General features: G+C 37.2%; 1 protein-coding gene across 1 annotated transcript in view; it reads right to left on the minus strand.

Moving 5' to 3' along the window:
- Positions 1 to 26,299, minus strand: part of LOC133448317 (zinc finger protein GLI1-like) — a 99,274-nt gene that overhangs the window by 26,444 nt on the left and 46,531 nt on the right. Inside the window, exon 2 of the mRNA XM_061726722.1 lies at positions 2,032 to 2,141. Within this exon, the coding sequence (XP_061582706.1) occupies positions 2,032 to 2,102 (71 nt within the window). The 5' untranslated portion in view covers positions 2,103 to 2,141. The remainder of the gene's footprint in view (positions 1 to 2,031; positions 2,142 to 26,299) is intronic.

Genomic DNA, 26,299 nt, shown 5'->3' on the forward strand with positions numbered 1-26,299 from the left:
AAAAAAGATCATTAAAACAATAAAGCTAAATCCTGATTGGATGCCTTTTCCAGAATGCTTCGGATCTCAAGCTTGGGCTAAAACAGGGGTCGGCAACCCAAAATGTAGAAAGAGCCGTATTGGACCAAAAACACAAAAAACAAATATGTCTGGAGCTGCAAAAAATTAAAAGTCTTGTATAAGCCTTAGAATGAAGACAACACATGCTGCATGATTCTATATTAGTTATAACTGGAGGAAGTTTTTTTTTTTCATTATGCACTTCGAGAAAAAAGTCGAAATGTTGAGAAAAAAGTCGAGAAAAAAGTCGAAATGTCAAGAAAAAAGTCGAAATGTCGAGAAAAAAGTCAAAATTTTGAGAAAAAAGTCGAAACGTCGAGATTAAAAAGGAAAGGTAAAAGGAAGAAAAAAAGGAAAGAAAGAAAAAAAGAAGAAAAAAAAGAGAAAAAAAGGAGAAAAAAGAAGAAAAAAAGGAAAAAAAAAGGTCAAACATTTTTGAAAAAGCTCCAGGAGCCACTAGGGCGGCGCTAAAGAGCCGCATGCGGCTCTAGAGCCGCGGGTTGCCGACCCCTGGGCTAAAATCTAAATTTCAACAAGCAAACAACACGAATCATACACCCAACCAAACACAGAAGAGGCCTCTATGACAGTTCTTGTGAGAACAAAAAAGAAAAGAAAAAAAGAGCAAAGATCTGAAAGCAGCACAGCCCTGTGTGGAATGGTTGTGTAATAATAATTCCTGCATTGGCTTGAAAATGTTTACCAAGAAGAGTGGGAGACACTTCAGAGGAAAAGGTGTGCTGAGATTGTAGCGTGCCACTGCCTGGATCAATAATTCAGATTGTACCGTGTTCCTTATCTCTCAGCAACTTGAGGTTGCCATTTTCTGAGTGTCTGAACTGCAATTAAAACAATTAAAAAAATAACCCTTTTACTAGGGCTGGGCGATTTTGGACAAAAATAAAATCCTGATTTTTTTCTCTGAAAACCCGATTTTCGATTTTGATTTTTTTGTAAAACTACAAAAGACAATAGAATAAATTGTTTCAAATATTTTATCTTTATTTTTAAAGAAAAATGGCAAACAAATTTCCCTATTGGGAATGAAGTGCAATTGAAAGATACTGTAAATCCTCCTTGAGTTTAGTAAAGTGACAACATTTACAATTTTCTTGACCAAACAAAGATGACTAAATTCCCATTGATGACGTTTTTGTGTAAAACTGATTTATGGTTCTGTGTTAAATCCACGCACGACGTACGTGTGCGGGAAGGAAGGAAGGAAGGAAGGAAGGAAGGAAGGAAGGAAGGAAGGAAATGAGCCAGAAAGAAAGAAAGAAAGAAAGAAAGAAAGAAAGAAAGAAAGAAAGAAATAAAAGAAAGATAGATATGAGCCTGAAATAAATAAATAAATAAATGAGCCAGCAAGAAAGAATGAAAGAAAGAAAGAAAGAAAGAAAGAAAGAAAGAAAGAAAGAAAGAAAGAAAGAAAGAAAGAAAGAAAGAAAGAAAGAAAGAAGAAAGAAAGAAAGAAAGAAAGAAAGAAAGAAAGAAAGAAAAGAAAGATATATATGAGCCTGAAAGAAAGAAAGAAATAAATGAGCCAGAAAGAAAGAAGGAAAGAAAGAAAGAAAGAAAGAAAGAAAGAAAGAAAGAAAGAAAGAAAGAAAGAAAGAAAGAAAGAAAGAAAGAAAGAAAGAAAGAAAGAAAGAAAGAAAGAAAGAAAGAGTCTGTAATGCAGCCAGCTGCAAACAAGGAAAATGGATTTTCCGATTTTCCTTTTTTTAACATCGTCTTGATTAATAAATCCGATTTAGATTTAAAATCGATTAATCGCACAGCTCTAGTCTGAACTGCAATTAAAACAATAAAAAAACAACCCTTTTGCCCATTAAGACTGTGGAAATGTAAACTCATGAGGAAGAAAAAAAAAAAAGAAGTTAATATATTTTGTGAGCAGAAAGTGGTTTGAGAAGTGTGAACGTGTGCTGGCGAGAGTGAGCGTGGAGAGCGTGTTCACTGGTGTCTTACCCTCTGGAGGGCTGGCAGGGCGAGGTCTCGTAGTAATACAGCCCCTGGTGTGGCTGCATGTCCACTGGCATTGGAGCTCCGGGACCTACTGCTCCCCGAACAGCCTGGACCTGCAGGAGAGACACCCAGACAAGGTTACAAACAAACCCAACCCAATCAAACTAAACTAACTCCACCAGAAGGAACACTGACATACACAAGAACAATTGTTGTCAGAGGGAAAAAAAAAAAAACCCAGCATGTAGGATGTTAATAACAGGCCAAATCAAACCAAGGAAAACAGTTTAAGGGCAAAATAAACCCCCCGAAAAGCTTGAGTCATGCTTACTTTAACCAGTGTTAGTTCAAAATACGAAATCCACCACTTATGTAAAAGCAGCAAGTAGAAGGTTAGAGGTAAAATGTTTTAAGATAAAAATGAAACTTAGACGCAAAGCATTTCATTCAGCCACAAAATCGACTCGTCTACTTGGGTGGGTGAAATGCAAAACTCCCTCTTAAAACAATGTGTCACGGGAGAAAAACTTCAAACTCTTTAAGTGTTTGAAACAGAGTGAAAAATAAAGTAACATTCAGATAGTGATGCATGAAGAAAATCAGTAATCAATTTTTTACAGGAATCAAGTCAAATCAACATGTTTTAGTTATACTGACAGTGGAATAAAGATTTAAACTAATTCCAACTGATCTAATTTAGTAAATAAGCTAAAGGATAAAAATACAGGTTGCAGATATGCTAATCACATTTCATGTGATGGCACTGATCAGCTCCGACACGGTTGCAGAGATAAGATAAAAACAGCAGGCTTGGCAAACTAAACGCAGCTGCGCAGCTCACTAATGCTCCCTGTTATCAGCACGGAGAAGACGCGCAGAAGAGGAAAGTCTCCTGCATCTCGCTTAAAACCTTAAAGGGCAAAAGTTGAGGGAGGCTAGCAGCAGAAAACGGGAATATGGCAGCAGAACAAAGCAGCTCTTCTCTGTGAAAGTCGTGTTGAGAGGGAATCTGTCAGCGGGATTGTATGTGCAGGGTAATTCTAGCTGAGAGATCTGGGGAACAAGCACCTGCTCATTACAGCCCGCCACATCACTACAGGTACTAATAGACATTGAGAAAGATAATTAGGACCAAAAAAGAATAAATAAATAAAAAAATGCCAAAAATAACAACAAAAAACAAACAAACATTCTAATGCAAACAGAAAAGTTAATTGTTTTTGTTTTATTTTTTTTTAAATATATTTGTACGACGGAGTATTAAGGCCAAACTAAGACCAAAAAAAAATGGAAATTACGAAAATAAAGTCGTAGAATTACCAGAATAAAGTCGTAATATTATGAGAATAAAGGCGTAATATTACGAGAATAAAATACATTATAAATGTATAAATATAACTTCACAAGATGCTCAATATTCCTCATTTTAACACAGGGAGAAGATGCTCTTCCTGTTAGAGTTCTCATAAATTACCACTTTATTCTCGTAATATTACGACTTTTTCTCATAAATGACCACTTTATTCTTCTAATATTACGACTTTATTCTCATAAATTACGACTTTATTCTCGTAATGTTACGACTTTATTTTCATAATATTACGACTTTATTTTCATAATATTACGACTTTATTCTATTACGACTTTATTTTCGCAACATTATGAATTTATTCACGTAATTTTACGACTTTATTCTCATTATATTATGACTTTATTCTCGTAATTTCAATTTTTTTTTTTAGTTTGGCCCTAATACTCCGTCGTATATTTGTGTATTTGTACAATGATTCCTGAAATGTCCTTCTCTTCATTTGTACAATGAAGAATTCTAATCAAGACATTTTTTCTTACCCCATTAGTTAAGATAGTTTTGCTTAAAATAAGAAACATTTTGGTTAGATTGATGGAATATTAGGCTTATTTCTAGAAGGGCTGTTTTTGCAGTGTATTGCTACAGTGGCATGGAAATGTAGGTGAGCGCTTTGAATTTGACTAGTTTTCTGAATTTGATTGTCATCTAAGTCACATTAACAGACAAACACGATGCTCAGCTGGTAATTTATTGTGTTGCCAACTAGTTTGGAGGTGTGGTTAAGATGATAACTAACCCTCACCAAAAAGATCTCAATGAATGTTTAAAAGTAGTTGATCTACTAAGGCTGGACAGAGATGGGGAGGATGGACAGAAAAGTGTTTAAGCATCATCGTACCACAGGCTGACGGACTGTCCAGAAATGAAGAGAGTTTAGTCCTGCGGTTACTCTAATTACAAGTGGCCACCCAGCCAAGATGACTACAAAAGCAAAAGTAAGAACTCAACAGTAACAGCTGAAAACCTGAAGACATCATCGGAGATGTCACAGATGAAACTAAAGTTGGACTGACTGGGAAGAGTACTCACTAACAAAAAAAAAAGGGTCGTTTTTTTATGGCCAACCTCAAAAAGTCTTCCTGATGGTAAAAGTTGAGTACAGTCGAGGGAGCGTCATAATTTGGGCTTGCATCAATGAGGGTGAAATGAATTCCCCAGTTAATCTTATGGCAGGGGTCGGCAACCCGCGGCTCTAGAGACGCATGCAGCTCTTTAGCGCCGCCCTAGTGGCTCCCTGGAGCTTTTTAAAAATGTTTGACCTTTTTTCCCTTTTTTTTCCTTTTTTTCTTCTTTTTTTCTCTTTTTTCCTTTTCTTTTTTCTTTTTTCAATTTTCTTCTTATTTTTTCCTTTTTTTTTCTCTTATTTCTTACTTTTTCCTTTCCTATTTAATCTCGATATTTCAACTTTTTTCTCAAAATTTCGACTTTTTTCTCAAAATTTGGACTTTTTTCGCAATATTTTGACTTTTTTCTCAACCTTTTGACTTTTTTCTCAACATTTCAACTTTTTTCTTGACATTTCAACTTTTTTCTCGACATTTCGACTTTTGTCTCAAGATTGTTCTTCAACATTAATCTTGACATTTTGACTTTTTTCTCGAAATTTCGACATTTTTCTCAACATTTCAACTTTTTTCTCGAAGTGCATAATGAAAAAAAAAATCTTCCCCCAGTTATAACTAATATAGAAACATGCAGCATGTGTTTGCTTTCATTCTAAGGCTGATAGAAGACTTTACATTTTTTGCGGCTCCAGACATATTTGTTTTTTGTGTTTTTGGTCCATATGGCTCTTTCAACATTTTGGGTTGCCGACCCTGATCTAGGGGAAAAGCAAGATGGCTGCCCACCTGCCGAAGCTTCATGGACGTTAGGTGATGCAGCAGAGCAATGCACCAGAAATTCACTGCAAAAATGGATTCAGAGGACAAAAGTCCACCTTTTGGAGCCTGGAGCTTGACCCCACAGAGATACCAGGAAACAACCCAAAGAGGCGTTCCCATCAGACATCCTGCAGATGTTTCTGTGAAAAGGAATTGGTTAAAAATTCATCCTGAATTTGTGCAGGTCTGATCCAGAGCTCCTGAAAGTATTTCCAAGAAGTCATTTGCTGCCAAAGGATATTTAATTAGTTTATATCGCTTAGGGTTCACGTACTTTTTCTGCCGGCACCATGCATGTTGATTGGTTGTGTTCAATGAAGACAGAAGACATGAGAACCCTACAGGACTGTCTCAGAAAATTAGAATACTGTGATAAAGTTCTTTATTTTCTGTAATGCAATTAAAAAAACAAAAATGTCATACATTCTGGATTCATTACAAATCAACAGAAATATTGCAAGCCTATTATTATTTTAATATTGCTGATTATGGCTTACAGTTTAAGATTAAGATTCCCAGAATATTCTAATTTTTTTTAGATAGGATATTTGAGTTTTCTTAAGATGTAAGCCATGATCAGCAATATTAAAATAATAAAAGGCTTGCAATATTTCAGCTGATTTGTAATGAATTAACAATGTATGACATTTTTGCATTACAGAAAATAAAGAACTTTATCACAATATTCTAATTTCCTGAGACAGTCCTGTTTGTGTGGTATCTACTTAAGCGCATGGTGTTTGTCTTTTATTGTGACTTAGATGGCGATCGCATAAGATTTTATGGCAAAAATAACGCAGAAAACCACTTAATTTCAAGGGATTCAACAACAACATGGGACATTTGTGGAAACAAAAAGTCCCGTTGCTTCAGTTTCACGTGACAAGTGTTTGAACCTAAACTGGGCCAGCTCCTGTCTGCTGCAGATCAAAGCTCAGCGGCTTCAGAGTAGCAGGTTGCCATGTCTGTTTTGTAGTAGCACAAGTGTTAAAAGGGCAGTGGGGACCTATTTAAACCCACAAGCCACCAGGACGGGGGGGATTTGCTCTGAAAGTTAGCAAGTGTCTACATTTTGTGGGCGTTGATTGCACATACTCAGCCCGGCCTTTGGAGATTTGTGTGTGACAATTAGCTGGAAGTGCTAAATAGAGATCTTACCAAGTACCAACCTCAGCTGTCCAGAACTAATAAATACCAAGGAGGGGGACTCCCACAAAGCGTGATGCACACGCCTACACACACTCACGTACTAAGTGTCACACCTGTCAGCCTTGACAGAAGGTACCGTAATGATTCGGTGGCCACCAGCGCGCTGGGGTCGAGTGTGAAGGCATGTGACTGCGAGTGAACCAGTTTATACTGTGTAAGCCCGGCAGCAGGTGGGTACAAGATGAGAGTTTTCGACAAGTGTATCTGCAGTGGCAAATGTGTGTGTGTGTCTGCTAGGGATGGGCGGTATGGACTAAAAAATGTATCATGATAATTTCTGGCATTTATCCCGATAACGATAAAAATGACGATAAAATAAATACCAATTCAACTCCATCTTTGTAACTATAAATCTATCTCACTCTCAGATCCGCCATTTTTGTTACACAAAAACGTCATCAACGGGAATTTATCCTTCTTTCTTTCTTTCTTTCTTTCTTTCTTTCTTTCTTTCTTTCTTTCTTTCTTTCTTTCTTTCTTTCTTTCTTTCTTTCTTTCTTTCTTTCTTTCTTTCTTTCTTTCTTTCTTTCTTTCGTTCTTTCTTTCTTTCTTTGTCATTTCATTTCTTTCTTTCTTTCTTTCTTTCTTTCTTTCTTTCTTTCTTTCTTTCTTTCTTTCTCATTTCTTTCTTTCTTTCCTTCTTTCTTTCTTTCTTTCTTTCTTTCTTTCTTTCTTTCTTTCTTTCTTTCTTTCTTTCTATTTTTCTGGCTCGTTTCCTTCCTTCCTTCCTTTCTTCCTTCTTTTTTCCCTTCCGTCTTTCCTCCTGCTCTCTCCTTCCTTCTTCCCTTCCTCCTTCCTTCCTTCCTTCCTTCCTTCCTTCCTTCCTTCCTTCCTTCCTTCCTTCCTTCCTTCCTTCCTTCCTTCCTTCCTTCCTTCCTTCCTTCCTTCCTTCCTTCCTTCCTTCCTTCCTTCCTTCCTTCCTTCCTTCCTTCCTTCACGTACGTTGTGCATAGATTTAACGCAGAACCATAAATCAGTTTTACACAAAAACGTCATCAACGGGAATTTATCGTTTTTACCGCGAGATGAAAAATTCTTACCGTGGGGAATTTTTTTGACGGTTTATCGTGAACGGTAAAATATCTCCTATTCCTAGAGTGAACCAGTTTATACTGTGTAAGCCCGGCAGCAGGTGGGTACAAGATGAGAGTTTTCGACAAGTGTATCTGCAGTGGCAAATGTGTGTGTGTGTGTGTGTGTGTGTGTCTGCACATGATGAATGTTGGTGCCTCTCAGAGAAAGACTGACTACAGTCTGCGCAGGAGGAACCTGGAACGTTTGAGGTGTTTCCTCTGAGAGCGAGGCGGTGTGAGAGTACACACTAAACTGTCTTGTGTCATTTAGTTTGCCTAGTGCACAGCTTATGCTTTCATGGTGGAAAAAGTCAACAGAAAAAAAAAATGTTAACAACAACAACCCTGTCTCTGAGAAATTATCTTTTTTTTTAATGCACATCAAGACTAATTTATTTCTTACGGAAGAGTATTAGGGCCAGGCAGGAAAAAAAAATATTTGAGAAGGGAAGATTTTTTTTATTGTGCACTTCAAGAAAAAAGTCGAAATTTCGAGAATAAAGTTGAAATACAATTTCGTGATTAACCTTCGTCTGTTGTTAGGGTCGCCACCGACCCGTTCTTAGGTTTTAAATTCATAAAACTACCACAAAAATGCGTTTATTGCATCAAGGCTTTTTGACTTTGTCAGGAACCTTTATTTCAACAAAATAATATCCAACATTTTTTTTTCACTAAATTATAAAATGCTCTGGTTGAAATTGTTACCTTTTACTTTTTTTTTCCATTTCCTTGAAGTAAATGGGTCGAAATTTACCCATAACACCATAGATGTTACTATAGTTAATAATATTAAAATGAAAAAATAACTGAAACAAATGTATTTAAGATATGTGTTCTAATACCTCTCCGTAATAGCCAGGTAACACAACAACCTTTTATTTATTCATATGATTCTCTTGAGGCTCATTTTACCAGTTTTTAAAATTGAAATAAAGGGCTATACTGACAAAAAAAGAGTCCCATACCAAAAATATTAAAACCAATATTTTCATGGATAAGGAAGCCTAACAATGTAACCAAGAGATGAGAAACAAATTGGATGATGGATAATTGCTTTTAGTGTATTTTAGAGATAATTTAAAACACGGGTCAAAACCGACCCGTTAACATCGGAGATGGTAACAGAAAGCTAACACCAGACAAAGGTTAAAGTCGAAATATCGTGAATAAAGTCGGAATTTCAAGAATAAAGTCGGAATTTCGAGAATAAAGTTGAAATACAATTTCGTGATTAAAGTCAAAATTTCGAGAATAAAGTCAAAATTTCGAGAATAAAGTTGAAATACAATTTCGTGAATAAAGTCGAAATGTTGAGAAAAAAGTCAACCTTCTGAGACTATAACAAACGTACGGAAGAGTGAAGAGTATTAGGAACAGGCAGGAGAAAAATAAAAATAATATTTTACAGGAGGAAGATTTTTTTTCATTATGCACTTTGAGAAAAAAGTAGAAATGTCGAGATTAATGTTGAAGTACAATTTCGGGGAAAAAGTCGAAATGTTGAGAAAAAAAGTCAAAATTTTGTGAATAAAGTTGAAATGTTAATCTCGACATTTCAACTTTTTTCTCGAAATTTCGACTTTTCTCTAAGTGCACAATAAAAAAAAACTTCCCCTCTCAAATATTTTTTCTCCTGCATGGCCCTAATACTCTTCCGTAATTTCTGTTATTATTGGTAGTCGCAAAAATCAGTTGTAACTGTAAAACAGTAGAAACAAACATCAACTCAGTTTGTAGAATCAAACCAAATAAACTGAACTTCATCCACAGTGGAACGTGGGACTTATTACTAAGCATAGTGGTGCATTTCAAAATAAAATACATGCGTATATGTACATTTCCGATGATGATTTCATACACAGTGCTGACACAGGTGTTGTGGCATTGTGCTATTTTAGGTGGGTATATTGTGAGAAACTCTGAAGCAGATTGCTTCCTGGTGTAATTTTGTGGCGGTGGGGTTGTGAGGGACGGGGAAGCAGCATATTAAAAACCCCCAAGGCCATAAATCAAACGGCTGACCAAACAAGTCTGCTGTTGCTGCGGCACGGCGAGCTGGGCAGGAACCAGAGAGCTGAGGATGAGGACAGGATGTCCAGCCACCCTCTACACCCAAAACCTCCACATTTAAAACACTCAGGTCCACTAGTACTTCAAAACCTGACCCTGAACAAACAGGACTCACCGTCCTGTCCATCCACACCACGTTTAGGAACGGGAACAAAACAGAACGTGAACATGGCATGAAGGAATACTGAGAATTAGACTTATTTTTGCCCCTCTTTTGTCTCACTTACATCTTTTAAACGTTTGTTAGTTGCTCACCTATTGTAGATACACACCGACCCAAAACAGCTTACCACTAGGAATGGGTGATATTTTACCATTCACGATATACCGTCAAAAAAATTCCCCACGGTAAGAATTTGTCATCTCGCGGTAAAAACGATAAATTCCCGTTGATGACGTTTTTGTTTAAAACTGATTTATGGTTCTGCGTTAAATCGACGCACAACGTGAAGGAAGGAAGGAAATGAGCCAGAAAGAAAGAAAGAAAGATATGAGCCTGAAAGAAAGAAAGAAAGAAAGAAAGAAAGAAAGAAAGAAAGAAATGAGCCAGAAAGAAAGAAAGAAAGAAAGAAAGAAATGAGCCTGAAAGAAAGAAAGAAAGAAAGAAATGAGAAAGAAAGAAAGAAAGAAAGAAAGAAAGAAAGAAAGAAATGAGCCTGAAAAGAAAGAAAGAAAGAAAGAAAGAAAGAAAGAAAGAAAGAAAGAAATGAGAAAGAAAGAAAGAAAGAAAGAAAGAAAGAAAGAAATGAGCCAGAAAGAAAGAAAGAAAGAAAGAAATGAGAAAGAAAGAAAGAAAGAAAGATATGAGCCTGAAAAAAAAGAAAGAAAGAAAGAAAGAAAGAAAGAAAGAAAGAAAGAAAGAAAGAAAGAAAAAAAGAAAGAAAGATATGAGCCTGAAAAAAAGAAAGAAAGAAAGAAAGAAAGAAAGAAAGAAAGAAAAAAGAAAGAAAGAAAGAAAGAAAGAAAAAAGAAAGAAAGAAAGATATGAGCCTGAAAAAAAAGAAAGAAAGAAAGAAAGAAAGAAAGAAAGAAAGAAAAAAGAAAGAAAGAAAGAAAGAAAGATATGAGCCTGAAAGAAAGAAAGAAAGAAAGAAAGAAAGAAAGAAAGAAAGAAAGAAAGAAAGAAAGAAAGAAAGAAAGAAAGAAAAAAGGATAGATAAATTCCCGTTGAGGTTTTTGTGTAACAAACATGGCGGATCTGAGTCATTCCAGTTTTGCAGTACAGGTGGACTCATTTAATTGGTTTTTAATTCAATTTAATTGGTGTAGTTTAGTAACATTTAGTATTCTTTTAGAGCAGTGTTTTGGCTCCAAACACTGAATGTGGTGATAGATTTATAGTTACAAAGGTGGAGTTGAATTGGTATTTTTTTTATCGTCATTTTTATCGTTATCAGGATAAATGCCAGAAATTATCGTGATACATTTTTTAGTCCATACCACCCATCCCTACTTACCACCATTAAATGAAATACGCACCAAAGCCCACGTTTGTTCTGACGAGTTCACGCAGAGGTTGTGATGGCTCAGCCTTACTTATTTTGTGTAAGACACGCTACGTATATTTATCCTCCACTGCCTTCCAAATGCCAAACGGCGACTCAAGTCCAGCCAGCTAGATTACACATGCCTGTGCGTTTTATGACCACAAGCACCCAGTTACAAACTGTTCAAAGGATCACAAGCACGATGACAGACGTCTGAATCAGTGTCCTGGGTCTGACCGTGAGGCCGCGCTCATATGAGCGGTCCTGACGAGTGGAGAGCTTGTCTTCAGTGTGTCACTGGTTATGGTTTGGCTGTTAACATCTTTTACGGTGAGTGTTTCATGTCTCAGTGCCTCATTTCATGAAATGTGTTATGCTATGCACAAAACCTTCTTAGCTAGCTAACAACACAATGTCTGAGATAAAAAAAATACCACTTCCTTATAGGGTCATAATGAAAAAAGTAAGAATACACTAAGGCTGGGCGATATGGACCAAAAGTCATAACTCGATATTTTCTAGCTGAATGGCGATGCTCGATATATATCGATATTTTTCTGTGCCATAATTGGGGTTTCCCCCAAAGCATTTTAGCATAGCATCTCTGTTAGCTTCATTTTTTTCTGAGGCAAACCCTTAAAAAAACAGTCAGTTTTAATACAAAGCCTCGTGCCAAACGTCACACAGGTACCTTTGTTGAGGTCTGCACAATATCAAAATGTATAAAACAAATGAAATAAAAATAAACTGCCTGCATATAAAGAATAAAAATGCTTCTTGAATGAAATAAAACAAATATCCCTTTCCTGCATAACAATTAAATTAAAATACACTGTGCAATTAATACCATGTAGACAGTAACAGGCAGACTTTTCCACTGAGGTTGACAGTTGTGCAAATAACAAAACATTTGTGCAAATCTCAAATAAAACATTCAAGTCAATTTGTCACAAAATAAGCTATATCAAAATCATAAAAAAAAAATGTAAAAAAAATTTATTTATTTATTTATTTTTTTTTAAATCGATATAAACGATATTGTCTCTTACCATATCGCTTTTGAAAATATATCGATTTATATTAAAATCTCGATATATCGCCCAGCCCTACTATGCACAAAACCTTCTTCGCTATCTAACAACACAATGTCCGAGATAAAAAAATACCACTTCCTTATAGGGTCATGATGAAAAAAAAGTAAGAATCCACTATTTTTACTGTAAGGACATTAGGGATGGGAATTGATAAGATTTTTCCAATTCATATTCCATTTTCGATTCTGTTTAACGATTCGATTCTTTATCGATTCTCTTGTTATTTGGAAAAAAGGAGAACAAACAGATCGATTAGCATCAACTAATCAGCAGAGGACTGGCTAACGTTGTCGCTGCTGCTAGGTTGAGAAGATTCACTCCGGACTAGGAACAGATCAAACACACGACATTCATTAAGAGTTATTGCATGCTGTGTATGCAAATGCTTTTGCATGTTGCTAGTGTTTCCTCCCTTTGTTGAAATGTCCACATTGCAAGTATTGCAAGTCGCCCTGTTGTCATCCTTTTTGGTAAAATGTAACCAAACTTTCGAGCGTTTATGCCGCTTTGTCGCCATGTTTTCCTGCTGGGCGCGAACAGTGACGTCATTCGCGTCCACTGGAATTGATAAGGGAATTGTTTGCAAAAAAGGCAAACGACTCCAAGGAATTGAAACACTGGGAACCGGTTCTCAACAAGAACCGGTTTTCGATTCCCATCCCTAAAGGACATAGAAAAATCCTACTCTTTTCAGGTCTTAAAGTGGTAAATGCTGACTTCAGGTTATACCACAGCAAAATCAACTTTTATGTGAGCATAGCAAGTAGTAATGATTTTAGAGAACCCACAAAGAGACAAATGACACGGACAGCCGTATGGAAATGCATGTTTTTGGACAGGAGGAGGAAGTCTAAGTGCCTGAACGAAATCCATGCAGGCAGTGGGAAAACCTGCAGACATGCAGCCAGGAACCTTCTTGATGTGATGCAACAGCATTGACACCCATATGTCTGTATAGTGGCTACAATTACGGGACAAAATGAATTATGAAGCAGAGTTTACTAGGGCCGGGGATCGATTCAAATATCAAGAATTGATTCGATTCCGATTCTTAAGATTCAGAATCGATTATCACGATCCGATTCGATCCGATTCGATCCAATTCGATCCGATATTGATTTGGGTTACTGTTAATAAAACTGTTTTTTTCAGCTGTTGCATGAATTATATGACTGTCTAGTTATGCAACATATTAATACTAGTGTTATATTGAGATTCGACAGCAAGTATTGGCAGCTAATGATGCTGTAAGGACCAATCAGCTCCCAGAATGCTGATAGAACTGCTTTCAGAAACATCATGTGGGTCAGAATTACCAAACAGATCCAGGGAGGAAACAGAGACGGATGAAATCGGTTTTATTTATTTCCACATTCCGTTTTTATTTCTTCCATTTTCGGTCTATTTTGGTTTTTAATTTTTGAGCATTTGGTTTTTAGCATTTTTTTTGCAAATGTAACCCCAAGACAGTATATAAAGTAATGAAATATAGACAATTTATGCAATTATAACCTAACACTTTAATGTTTTCATACCTTTAAACATATTTAAAGGCAAAAACATGGCACCAGTTATTCTCGTGTCCAACAAAACATTCCTTTTTTGGGGATAAACAAAAAAATAACCAAAAGTTGTAATAAATAATAAAAAAAAACATAAATAAATTAAAGAAAAAAATTTAAAAAATCGATTTTTAGACATATCAATCGATTTTTTGTCATTAATATGAGAATCGATTTAGAATTGGGAAATCGATTTTTTCAACACAAGCCTAAGTCTGTATAGTGGCTACAATTACGGGACAAAATGAATTATAAAGCACAGTTTACCAATGAGCCAACCACCATTGTGAATATTCACTACTTTCAATTTCCTAGACTACCTTTAAGAAACTAAGCCAAACTCACCATATCACTGCATTACTGGAAACACCAACGGCCTGGGTCTGGGTGTGCATGCGTTCATAGATTCCGGTCTCAGGTGATAGTTTGTGTTCCTTGTATACAAAGAGACACATTGTTTACGCCTGCCTGGTGTGGCCATATGTGACATCCCCATAAACCGCTGGTCCTCCTTCCTCTGAGGACATCTTAAGAGAGGACAGGCATTTCCACAGGTCACTAGTCTTCTCAGGGAAAAGATCTGATCCCGCCCTGTTCCCTGTTCGAGTCTACGCTCCTCTTCTCTTGAGTGTAACCCAAAACTGGGGCTCATACCCCCCCCCCCCAAACCAAACTCCCTTCTAAGAAAGAATAAAAAGCAGCATGTAATGACATCCCCTCTCCTTTTAACCTCATTTCTCCTCTAATCTCGGATGGGAATGTTTATTCGTGTGTGTTTTCTGGGTAATCCATTACTTGGACAGCATTTCCACACACCAATCAGCATAAATAAGACTCGGCCAACATCTCCAGAGCTTGTTGAATGCAGCGTAAACACCCAAGCTACAAGAATTTTGCTCCCATCTTCCTCTCTCTCCCTACGACGGAGTATTAGGGCCAAACAAAAAAATAAAAAAAGGAAATTACGAGAATAAAGTCATAATGTAATGAGAATAAAGTCGTAAAATTACGAGAATAAAGTCATAATATTACGAGAATAAAGTCGTAAAATTACGAGAATAAAGTCATAATATTACGAGAATAAAGTCATAATATTACGAGAATAAAGTCGTAAATTTACGAGAATAAAGTCATAATATTACGAGAATAAAGTCGTAAAATTACGAGAATAAAGTCATAATATTACGAGAATAAAGTCGTAATATATTATAAATATATAAATATAACTTCACAAGATGCTCAATATTCCTCATTTTAACACAGGGAGAAAAAGCTCTTCCTGTTAGAGTTCTCATAAATTACCACTTTATTTTCATAATATTATGACTTTATTCTCGAAACATTACGACTTTATTCTCGTAATATTACGACTTTATTCTCATAATATTACGACTTTATTCTCATAATATTACGACTTTATTCTATTACGACTTTATTCTCGCAACATTACGACTTTATTCTCGTAATGTTACGACTTTATTCTCATAATATTACGACTTTATTCTATTACGACTTTATTCTCGTAATGTTACGACTTTATTCTCGTAATATTACGACTTTATTCTCATAATATTACGACTTTATTCTATTACGACTTTATTCTCGCAACATTACGACTTTATTCTCGTAATGTTACGACTTTATTCTCGTAATTTTACGACTTTATTCTCGTAATATTACGACTTTATTCTCATAATATTACGACTTTATTCTATTACGACTTTATTCTCGCAACATTAAGACTTTATTCTCGTAATTTTATGACTTTATTCTCATTATATTATGACTTTATTCTCGTAATTTCCAATTTTTTTTGTCTTAGTTTGGCCCTAATACTCCGTCGTACTCTCCCTGCTCCCATCTTCTCCTCCTGCCTTTTTTTTTTCCACTGCTCTTGTATCTGACTATCTTCTGCTCCCTCTTCTTGCCCTACTGACTCCACCCTCTCCCTCATTCCCTCTCTGCTCATTCCTCTCTGCGACTCGGCCCTCCCCCTCCCGGTCGGAGCAGCAGTCGAGGTGGGTGTTCTCTGGCTGTTATGACTTGAGAGACGATAATGGCAGCTATAATGTAGCCAGCCGTTCCTGATGTGGCTGGGCTTGTGGGGGATTCTGTTGTGTTAGGGTTAGAGACGGAGCGATGGAGGGAGGGACGGAGGGGGGGAAAGGAAGGCGGGGCTCGGGCCCTCAGCCAACCACCGCTCAGATTCTACCTCATTTTCTTCATTTCCCCCCTCCCTCCTCTTTCTTTCTCTCCTCTCACAGTGACTTTTCCTGGCCCTGTTGTTTTCCTTTGGTGGTAAACTTTGTTTTTAAGTTCTGGCTTTGTTTTTGTAACCCCCCCCACCCAACACAGATGCTCCTCCGTTCCCTGCCTTCAAATCCACCCGCCCTCCCCTCCTGTATTTTTTTCTACCCCTTTTTTACCCAGACTCTGAATTCCTCACAGCTGCTGTAATGTCATGGGGGCCAGTGGTGTGACCGCTGAAAGGCCACAGTGGTGGAGACATCACTGTAACGTACAATAAGCCTTAACTCACCGACTTGCTGTACAGGAGATTAATGTCATAACTAGTTACGGATGGAATTTTAAATTTGACTTAAGCCCTATCACGTCTAAGTCTAGCAATGGGAGGGAAAAAAAAAAAAATCTATTCACATAAAGATCATAATTCTTATTTTCCAAGGTTCAGACTCAAATCATAAATTTGAATTTTTGCACAAAGATGACGGGTCACGAGGGCCGTAACGGATCACATACCTCACAGTTCAGGTCAGAGCACAGATTTGATTGTTTTGCTGATTGAGCAAGTTTGAAAAGTAAAAAGAAGGAAAATATACATCAGTTTTCCAATTATAAACACTTAAAAGAAGGAACAACATTAAACAGGTCAAATGTTTTAATAATCTTAGTATAAAACAACGCCGGTTTAGACGTCCAACAGACACGTCTGGGATAATAAATGCTTAAATTTGATCATTTTTCACAACACAGAATTTGTCTTTTCAGTTGGTGAAACATTAATGCAAGAAAGTTTGATATAATTTTGAGACAAACCAATTAGCTGGCAAATAACTACATTACATGCATATTATTAAAATTAAAAAAAAAGTTAAAGTAGAAACAAACCTTAAATGTAAACATGTTAAAGTTTCAAGTATTTTATTGATTACCCTATAAAAGGTTAAGATGGTTTGCTATAGGACCATTTAAAACTTAAGGTTCTATTAGATAAAATCATATTGCTATATATTTATATTAAAAAAAATGTAAAAATAGGGGAAAAAAAATCCTATTTTCAATAAATTTATGTGAGTTCCTTAAGGTTTTTTCATGAGTCACCACGTGTTCCTACACTATGTTCAGATTGCTTGAGTGGCGATACTGACAAACCATGACCGTTTTGCCCACCACCCTTAATAAATTCATAAATTATATGTAAGGTGATTTATGATTACATGTAATATCAGTAATGGTTAGTTTATCACCTATAAGATGATTTATGCTCCTGTGCTGAGCTGATGATGCATGTCCTCTGCAGCTGGAGATGCTGAAATGTTTCCTCCACCTCCACCATATGCTGAGTTGAACATCCCCAGAAATGCAACGATGCATTAGCTCGATCAGGACAGTCATTAATAGAGAAGTCAAAGTGCTCCCATACTGGTGACTTGAAAGATAAAAGACGCAAGTACAAGTTCCACCTGCTACCTCACGCACTCATATTCTTTTTCATTTTTGTTCTAATGTTGCTCTGAATGTTCTCGTCCAGAATAATGCCACGTTTACACATAGCCGGGTATTTACAAAAACGGATATTTCCCCCTCTACGTTTTGAAAAATATCCTCGTTTACACAAACCCGCATAAATACGCTGTTAAGGTGCTATGAGCATCCAAACCTGCAGGGGGCAGTGTAACGAGAAGCGTAAAATCATGCTAGCCAATCAGAATCCTGGAAAAAACGTCAACAAATGACACGTGTGAAGCCTGAATAATATGGTTCCGCGTTAAATCGACGGCGTAGCCTACGTACGGTGCGCGTTGCCGCGTACCCTACGCCGTAGGCTCTGCGTTGGTGTAACGCGGAACCATAAATCAGCCTGGACTGCCAGTTACTGCCAAGATGAAAGAGAGTCTTTCGTTTGGAGTGACAGAGAAGTGGAGTTACTTTTATGTGTGACTTTAGAATATAAAACAGGTAAAATACAAGAAAATATTGACGGTGGCCAAACTAATTGTAAACACAGGTCGCACAAATGATGCTGGTGACGTTTCTGTTGCATAATGTGACGTTCTGAAGCCTAAATCTCTGTTTCCCTCCGTTTACAAGCAAACGTGAAAACTGAGTTTTTGAAAATCTCCACTTTGGCCGGAGTTTTCAGAAATTATCGTTTTTGGTGACTTTGAGCTTTGTTTTCGGCCAAAACGCATGAAAACGCCACCATTTTTGCTCCGTGTAAACAGGGCCTACGAGTTGGGCTAAGTCCACAATATAGAACGCTGATTAATTCAACATGAAACACAGACACCTCCACTATTCTGAGAAAAAAATGAATCTCAACTCGGCTTATTTAATAAGCAAGGATTGGAAAATGAGACTCATGTACGACTGGAATAGTGCAAAAAGTCTTTTCTCACGTCGTTTATCATCATCCATAGTTGAACGACACTGAACAGGCAAGAAGTGAAGCTAGTGTCCAAAGAAAATTGTGGCAGTTACCAAACTTCCCAGAGAACTTTGACTGGGCAGAAAACAACACAGGTTCCATCTCCTGTTCCATTGCAAGACGTGTTTGTTTGTACAGCAGAGTTAGTGATGAGGGCTTGAGTTTTTCATCGACAGTTAAGTTAAAGTGTGAAGGTTTTGGTTGGAGGACTCAAATGCAGGAGATGGAGATGGCAGGAATACAAACAAAAGTCCTTTAAACAGGAATCCAAAATAAACTCAAAATATCTCCACTACAGGGAAAAAGCTCAGACAAAGAAGAGCACGTCCAAAAGCAAAGACTTTGAGGAAGTGCAGGACCAAGAAAAACCACAGACGGACCAGCAAGGACAGGAAAGACAAGAGAACATGGCGAATAGGTTGAAAAGACGCAGGTGCAAACAATCAGGGGAGACTGGAACCAGGAAAGTCAAACAAGATGTAACCCAAAAGGAACCAGACTTTCAAAATAAAACAGGAAACAGGTCACAAACACGAGATCAAAACTGAAGAACCAAGTAAAACACAACATATGAAATTCAAAACCCTACAGAAAACCCAAACCATAACAGAAAAATCGTAACATTGTAAAATTGTTAGAGAGAGATGAACCTCAGCTGTTCGGAGACATGTAGCTACAGGTTGAGGTTGTCTTAGTTTAAAGCTAAGACTTTAAATGTTTCACAAGCATCTTCAAGAGAAATTCCTGGGAAGAGAAAGGGTTCATCCTGGACAGATCACTAGTCCAACACACGCCCACAAAGAATGAATGTGAGAAAACAGTCATGCAGACATGCCCCACATGTCAACAGTCAATCAATGTTAAACTGGGATGAAAGCAGGACTGAACACAGAGAGCCCTCAGCCAGGATTGGACCTGGGAGCAAAGCTGTGAGGCAACAGCGCTAACCACCTACGGAAGAGTATTAGGGCCAGGCAGGAGAAAAATAAAAATAATATTTTAGAGGAGGAAGATTTTTTTTTCATTATGCACTTCAAGAAAAAAGTCGAAATGTTGAGAAAAAAGTCGAAATGTAGAGAAAAAAGTCGAAATGTTGAGAAAAAAGTCGAAATGTTTAGAAAAGTCGAAATTTCGTGAATATTGTTGAAGTATAATTTCGAGAAAAAAATCCAAATGTTGAGAAAAAAGTCGAAATGTTGAGAAAAAAGTCGAAATGTTGAGAAAAAAGTCGAAATTTCGTGAATATTGTTGAAGTATAATTTCGAGAAAAAAGTCGAAATTTCATGAATAAATTTGAAATGTTGAGAAAAAAGTTGAAATTTCGTGAATAAAGTCGAAATGTTGAGAAAAAAGTTGAAATGTTGAGAAAAAAGTCAAAATTTCGTGAATAAAGTCGAAATGTTGAGAAAAAAGTTGAAATTTCGTGAATAAAGTCGAAATGTTGAGAAAAAAGTCGAAATGTCGAGAAAAAAGGCGAAATTTTGACTTTATTCACGAAATTTCGACTTTTTTCTCGAAATTGTATTTCAACAATCTTGACATTTTGACTTTTTTCTCGACATTTCGTCTTTTTGCTCGAAGTGCACAATAAAAAAATAATCTTCCACTCTCAAATTCTTTTTCTCTTGCCTGGCCCTAATACTCTTCCGTAAACCACCACACCAGTGCGTCAGAGTTTATGCTTTCTGATGTTCTTAGTTTTCTAGCTTTCTTTTTCTGTGAAGCTTTTGTTCTGTGTTTTGTCACTTTTAACTCTTGGTTTTCTGTATCTAGTCTGTTCTTTCCCCCTGGCTGCCTTCACTTCTTGTTGTCTCCCTTGATTTTTGCCACTTGTGTCTCGTTCATCTCAACTGTTTGTCCTCAGCTCCCCTACATCACTGTTTGTTGCCAGGCTGTTTGTCGCGCTTCCCTGTTTTCCTCCTCTGTTGTGTCAGTATTGTAATGGTTTCCTGTAGCATCCTCCTGTTTCCTGCCTGCTCACGTCACCTCTGCATTTTGGAGTTTGTTTCTTGGACAACCTGCTTTGAACCTTGTTTAAGGCTGCCTCCTGGTCTTTTGCATTTCTGACACACTTATGACTGTTATAAAAAAGAAATTACTACAATACATGTGTTAATGCAAAACATTGAGACAAGTGCCACAAGTGGTCTAAATGAATATTACAATAGTTGACTGTTTTCTGACCACTACCGATTTCAAAACTTTTACTCTACTTGAAAATGCTATGTGTTTAGTTTACTGTATAATAAAAAAATATCTTCAGTTCTTTTAATTCACATTTTATATGAAAAAACATTACTTTATAAAGTATCTAGACCTGTAAATATATAGGAAACAATCAGGTAAACGTAATAGAATAGGAAGTAAAGGAATAGGTTGTAGTAGAAGAAGAAAATTGAGTCAATAGAAAATAATTTTAAATTCAAAGTTCTGTACAGTACAGTAAATGTGCTTAGATACATACCAATACTAATGATATTTCACTCTAAAAAATACATTTTTGGGTATTCATTTTACATTCTTCACTGCAGTTAATGACCCCCTTGGTGTCAATCTTGTTAATAGATGAGCAAATGCTACAGAAGTGCAGCTTCAACAAATTTCAGGACTTAACGTATGCAAAGGAGCGATGGATCTAACTGAATTTCCTTTACATTACAAACTTTTAATGGTAGTGGATTTAAGAGTTTAAGAGTACAAAGCTCTTCTGTAATGTTGTAAGACAAGACCTCTTGAAAAACCTTTATGAAATGAGCTTCTTTATTTAATACAGTCGTCACTGTAACCCCAGTTTTAAATCTGACCCTGCACTGTGAGCTGAAGGCTGACGAAGCTGTGGTGATGATGTCTTATTATCAGCGTTCTCAGCTCCTCAAAATGGTCAAATGAAGCGTTGATCCCTTGTTGCTACACAGCTGGAGTGACTGATGATGACGGACAACCGGGATCTGGAGAGTTTGAACAAAAGTTCCTCAACAGTAGATTGAGAAGGGGAAACCCGGGTTTAAAAGAAGCCGAACAAACTAGGTAAAGCATTGGGACTTCATGTTTGAGCATGAAAGCGTATCTCCATTATCATGAAAAATTGGTACGAGTTTACATAATTTTGTTACAAACGGTACTGGTGTAGCTGCAGAGTTATGATTGCCGTTTTCGCTCTGCCGGCCTCTCCAGTCAGTAACTTGATAGCGTTTGTTTTAGGATTAGGAGCGGTTCACCTCTCCTTGTTTTCATTTGCCTCAACAAGCACTGTTTTGTACTGCCGTCTGCTCGGCAGCTTCGCTCTCTCTCAGAACCAGTTTGAATTTTTCCCAGTTCGGGGGTCTCTCTCGAGCAACAGCTCTATTAAGCGTGTGAGCGTGTTTCCCTCCCCGCCAGCACTGCCCCCATAACTCACTGTTCCTTCACTCTTTCATAATCCCCTGGTTTTCGGTCCTCTCTACCAGGCCACCCACCCACCACCCTCCACATACCTGTGGTTTCCTGTACCCCGCTCATCTCCTCCCTCCTCTCTCATCAGCCTCCACACTCTCCACCTCCCCACCTACACACACACACACCTTTCTCTTTTCTCTGTCTAGCACAGGGGTCGGCAACCCAAAATGTTCAAAGAGGCATATTGGACCAAAAACACAAAAAACAAATATGTCTGGAGCTGCTAAAAATTAAAAGTCTTGTATAAGCCTTAGAATGAAGGCAACACATGCTGCATGTTTCTATATTAGTTATAACTGGGGGAAGATTTCTTTTTTCATTATGCACTTTGAGAAAAAAGTCGAAATGTTGAGAAAAATGTCGAAATTTTCGAGAAAAAGTTGAAATGTCAAGATTAATGTTGAAGTACAATCTTGAGAAAAAAGTTGAAATGTCGAGAAAAAAGTCGAAAATGTCGAGAAAAAAGTCAAGATTTCGAGAAAAAAGTCGAAATGTCGAGAAAAAAGTCTAAATGTCGAGGAAATAGTCAAAATTTCGTGAAAAAGTCGAAATGTTGAGAAAAATGTCGAAATTTCAAGAAAAAAGTTGAAATGTCAAGATTAATGTTGATGTACAATCTTGAGAAAAAAGTTGAAATGTCGAGAAAAAAGTCGAAATGTTGAGAAAAAAGTCGAAAATGTTAAGAAAAAAGTCAAGATTTCGAGAAAAAAGTCTAAATGTCGAGAAAAAAGTCTAAATGTCGAGGAAATAGTCAAAATTTCGTGAAAAAGTCAAAATGTTGAGAAAAATGTCGAAATGTCAAGAAAAAAGTTGAAATGTCGAGAAAAAAGTCGAAATGTCGAGAAAACAGTCAAAATTTTGAGAAAAAAGTCGAAACGTCTATATTAAAAAGGAAAGGAAAAAGGAAGAAAAAAAGGAAAGAAAGAAAAAAAAGAAGAAAAAAAGAGAAAAAAATAAAAAAGGAGAAAAAAAGAAGGAAAAAAGGAAAAAAAAGGTCAAACATTTTTGAAAAAGCTCCAGGAGCCACTAGGGCGGCGCTAAAGAGCCGCATGCGGCTCCAGAGCCGCGGGTTGCCCATCCCTGGTCTAGCAAGTATAAAACTTGTGTCTTTTCCTTCCTTCTTCTCCCTTTTACTACTTTAACATAAAGTCCCGCCTTTCTCGATTATCAAACAGGTGAAAAGTATTTCTTTGAACTTCTCTGAGGAGGAGAAACAGAGGAAACAAGGGAGGGTCTAAATGGAGAGATGGATGGATGGATGGATAAAGCAGATGAGGGAGGTTGATTCGCGCAGCTGGCTCCCAGCTGTAAGCTGAGGCAGCGCTCTGAGCTGCTCCGTCTATAAACAACTCGGAGCCCAACCCCCATTTTCAAGAAGAAAAAAAAAACACAATAGAAACCAAAACTCACCAAGACTCCTGAAAATCAGCTGTGACTTTTCTTCATGCTCCTTCTTCAAATGTAAGCCATTTTTTTCCCCCCAGTCTTTCAATCTAACTGATTCATCGCTGTCGAGTCTCTGTCATCACTGCTGCAGTCAATCATTTTACTTACATCAGCGAAAAGTAAAATGTCTTGTGCAGAAAATGTACTGAAGTTAGCAGCTAACGTCTGCAAGTGGGACCCACACCAGGCAACAAAAACCAGATAATAATCTGTCTGGTTTATAGAAATACCACAGTGATTATAAGAAAAATAATAATCCTAACAGTCTTGGGTGGGCAGACATATTTATAGCCGGCCTGTTGCTACTTATATTCCTTTGCTGCATAGCACAGCTGGAAGCGAAGGAGGATAGAGCGGAGGTGGAAAACTCATGAAGAAAAAGAGACAGAGAGGCTCCAAGGGATGGAGGAGGAAAACGTGTGTGTGGAGGGGCGGGTGCCTGGTGCATGTGTGTGGCTGCAAGGCAGAAAGAGTGCACACTTCTGTGCTGGATTCGGTGTGTGTGTGTGTGTGTGCATGTGTGTGTGTGTGTGTGTGTGTGTGTGTGTGTGGAAGAAACCACAGTTGAGTCCCTCCAGAAGATGACAGCAGAAGATGAAGTCTGCAGGCCACCAGGCGAACACAGTGACCACAGGTCTGAGAGGCTCTCCCAGAGAGGAAACAAGAGGATATACGACACGGGCAACACAAGTTATAAAACCGAGCAGGGAGAATTAATCAAAAGACGGAGACCTGGGGAATCTGCCGGGTGCTCACTTTTCTCCGCTCAGCTTTTATTTAAGGAGCTGAAAGGTGATTCTCTCGCTGGTGACAAAAATATGGAAGGATGAGAGAAGTAACACCACACTAATGTGTAGCTTTGTGGGCAAGGTGGGCCTTGAAGGAAGGTGCTATAAAAGCAATGATATATTTATATATATACAGGACTGTCTCAGAAAAGTAGAATATTGTGATAAAGGTCTTTATTTTCTGTAATGCAATTAAAAAAATTAAAATTTCATACATTGTGGATTCAATACAAATCAACTGAAATATTGCAAGCCTTTTATTATTTTAATATTTCTGATTATGGCTTACAGTTTAAGATTAAGATTCCCAGAATATTCACATTTTTTGAGATAGGATATTTGAGTTTTCTTAAGCTGTAAGCCATGATCAGCAATATTAAAATAATAAAAGGCTTGCAATATTTCAGTTGATTTGTAATGAATCCAGAACATTTTGGTTTTTGTAATTGCATTACAGAAAATCACAATACAGACCTGTATATATATATATATATATATATATATATATATATATATATATATATATATATATATATATATATATATATATATATATATATATACATATATAAATACATTATATAATGCAGGTAGGTTATGAACTTCTACAAATTAGCTTGTCAAAAAAACACATTGATATCACACTGTGATGCATCTATTTTAATGATGTCTTTGTGGCCGTCAGTGTGCAAACAGATGTAATGATTTTACCTGGAAGTCAAGCATAACTTCCACCACCTTTCTCACTCTTCTATTGACTTTTCCTTTTTGGTTTTGTCTTTCAAGCATCTAATACTCTTGATGTATTGTATCTCTGTGCCTTTACAAATCCTTTCAGGTTGGCATTTCAATCCTATGACATCACTAGACTCTTCAGATGCAGATGAAGTACGTGTAATATCATTGTAATTTACAGTTTTTTCCTCACATTAAAATGTGGTGCCTACATTACCCATAATCCTTTACACAATACTGTAAAGCAAACGGTTCAGTCAGAGACAGGTTTTTTTTTGTATGTTCATTTCTTTTTCAGGATTCCCTTTCCCCACCTTTTTTTCTTTCATTTTCACACTGAAAGTTATTATTAATATACTGTATTATTCAGTAATTTTATATCATTAAGCGTCGTACAAATTAATCTAGGTACCGGTACTTAAAGCATCACCGTATAACTTTTATATATATATAACTTGAACTCAAAGTTTTAACATCCATCTAAAATTTCATTGACTTATATTAAGGGGAGTCAGTACGTTTACATGGACGAACAGAAAGTCGAATTGTTGCCTTAATCCGACCGATATCAAAGTTTTAAAAGCCATGTATACACCTTAGTCAGGCTGTAGTCGAACAGAACTGAAGCTCTCGAAATCTAGCTTTTACTGCCAGACAATGCGGTCCTAATTTGAGTTATTTCTGCATTTATACGCATCCTGCACTTAGCCGAGCTACTGACTGCCCCGGGATTCCCCCTTCTGGAAGTGACGACACCACGAAAGCCAGAATATCAACACAGTAGTAGAAGAAGAAAACGAACAACAAAGAAGGAACTGGAAGAACGGCAACGCAAAAGTGTATGTGGCGCCACCTATCATTGCGGAGTTGAACGCACCAGGATCAATAATCGATTGTCTATTTGAGCATGTATACTTGGATTTCTCGGAAACTCCAGTTTAATCCTTAGCTGCATTGTTGCCAATAGCTTGATTTAGATGTGCATGTAACCATACTGAGTGGGACCCCTGCCACTGAAAAAGCACTTCTGGTTGTGTCGGCGAGGCAACAGAGATGGTGCATCTTGGATGGTGAGATCTACGAGACTAAATCAAATACAAGACCGACATTTAACTGAATCAAACTGGAATTAACGTCCAGCCTGATGTCCGAGTGTGACTGTTCTAGTGAAACTAGTGGTTTCTGTGTTGGTTCCTGTCAAGGTGTTTAGGCTGCAGCATGCCAAACACTTTGTGCCGGATGGTTTTACATTCTCCAAAGTAATATTTAGTTGACTACTTGTTTTCTACATGAGGTGCGTTTCCGTTAGCAGGTGGTTCTGGGTAGATTTTTCGGGGCTGGATCATTGATGCGTGTCCCCATTACCAGCAACAGCCGTGTAAAAGTGGCCATCAGGAATCTTTACGGGACAAAAAAACGTTCGTGTGGTAGGAGAAGTACCCAGA

Source organism: Cololabis saira, chromosome 8, assembly GCF_033807715.1.
Source record: "Cololabis saira isolate AMF1-May2022 chromosome 8, fColSai1.1, whole genome shotgun sequence".
NCBI classification, from domain to species: Eukaryota; Metazoa; Chordata; class Actinopteri; order Beloniformes; family Belonidae; genus Cololabis; species Cololabis saira.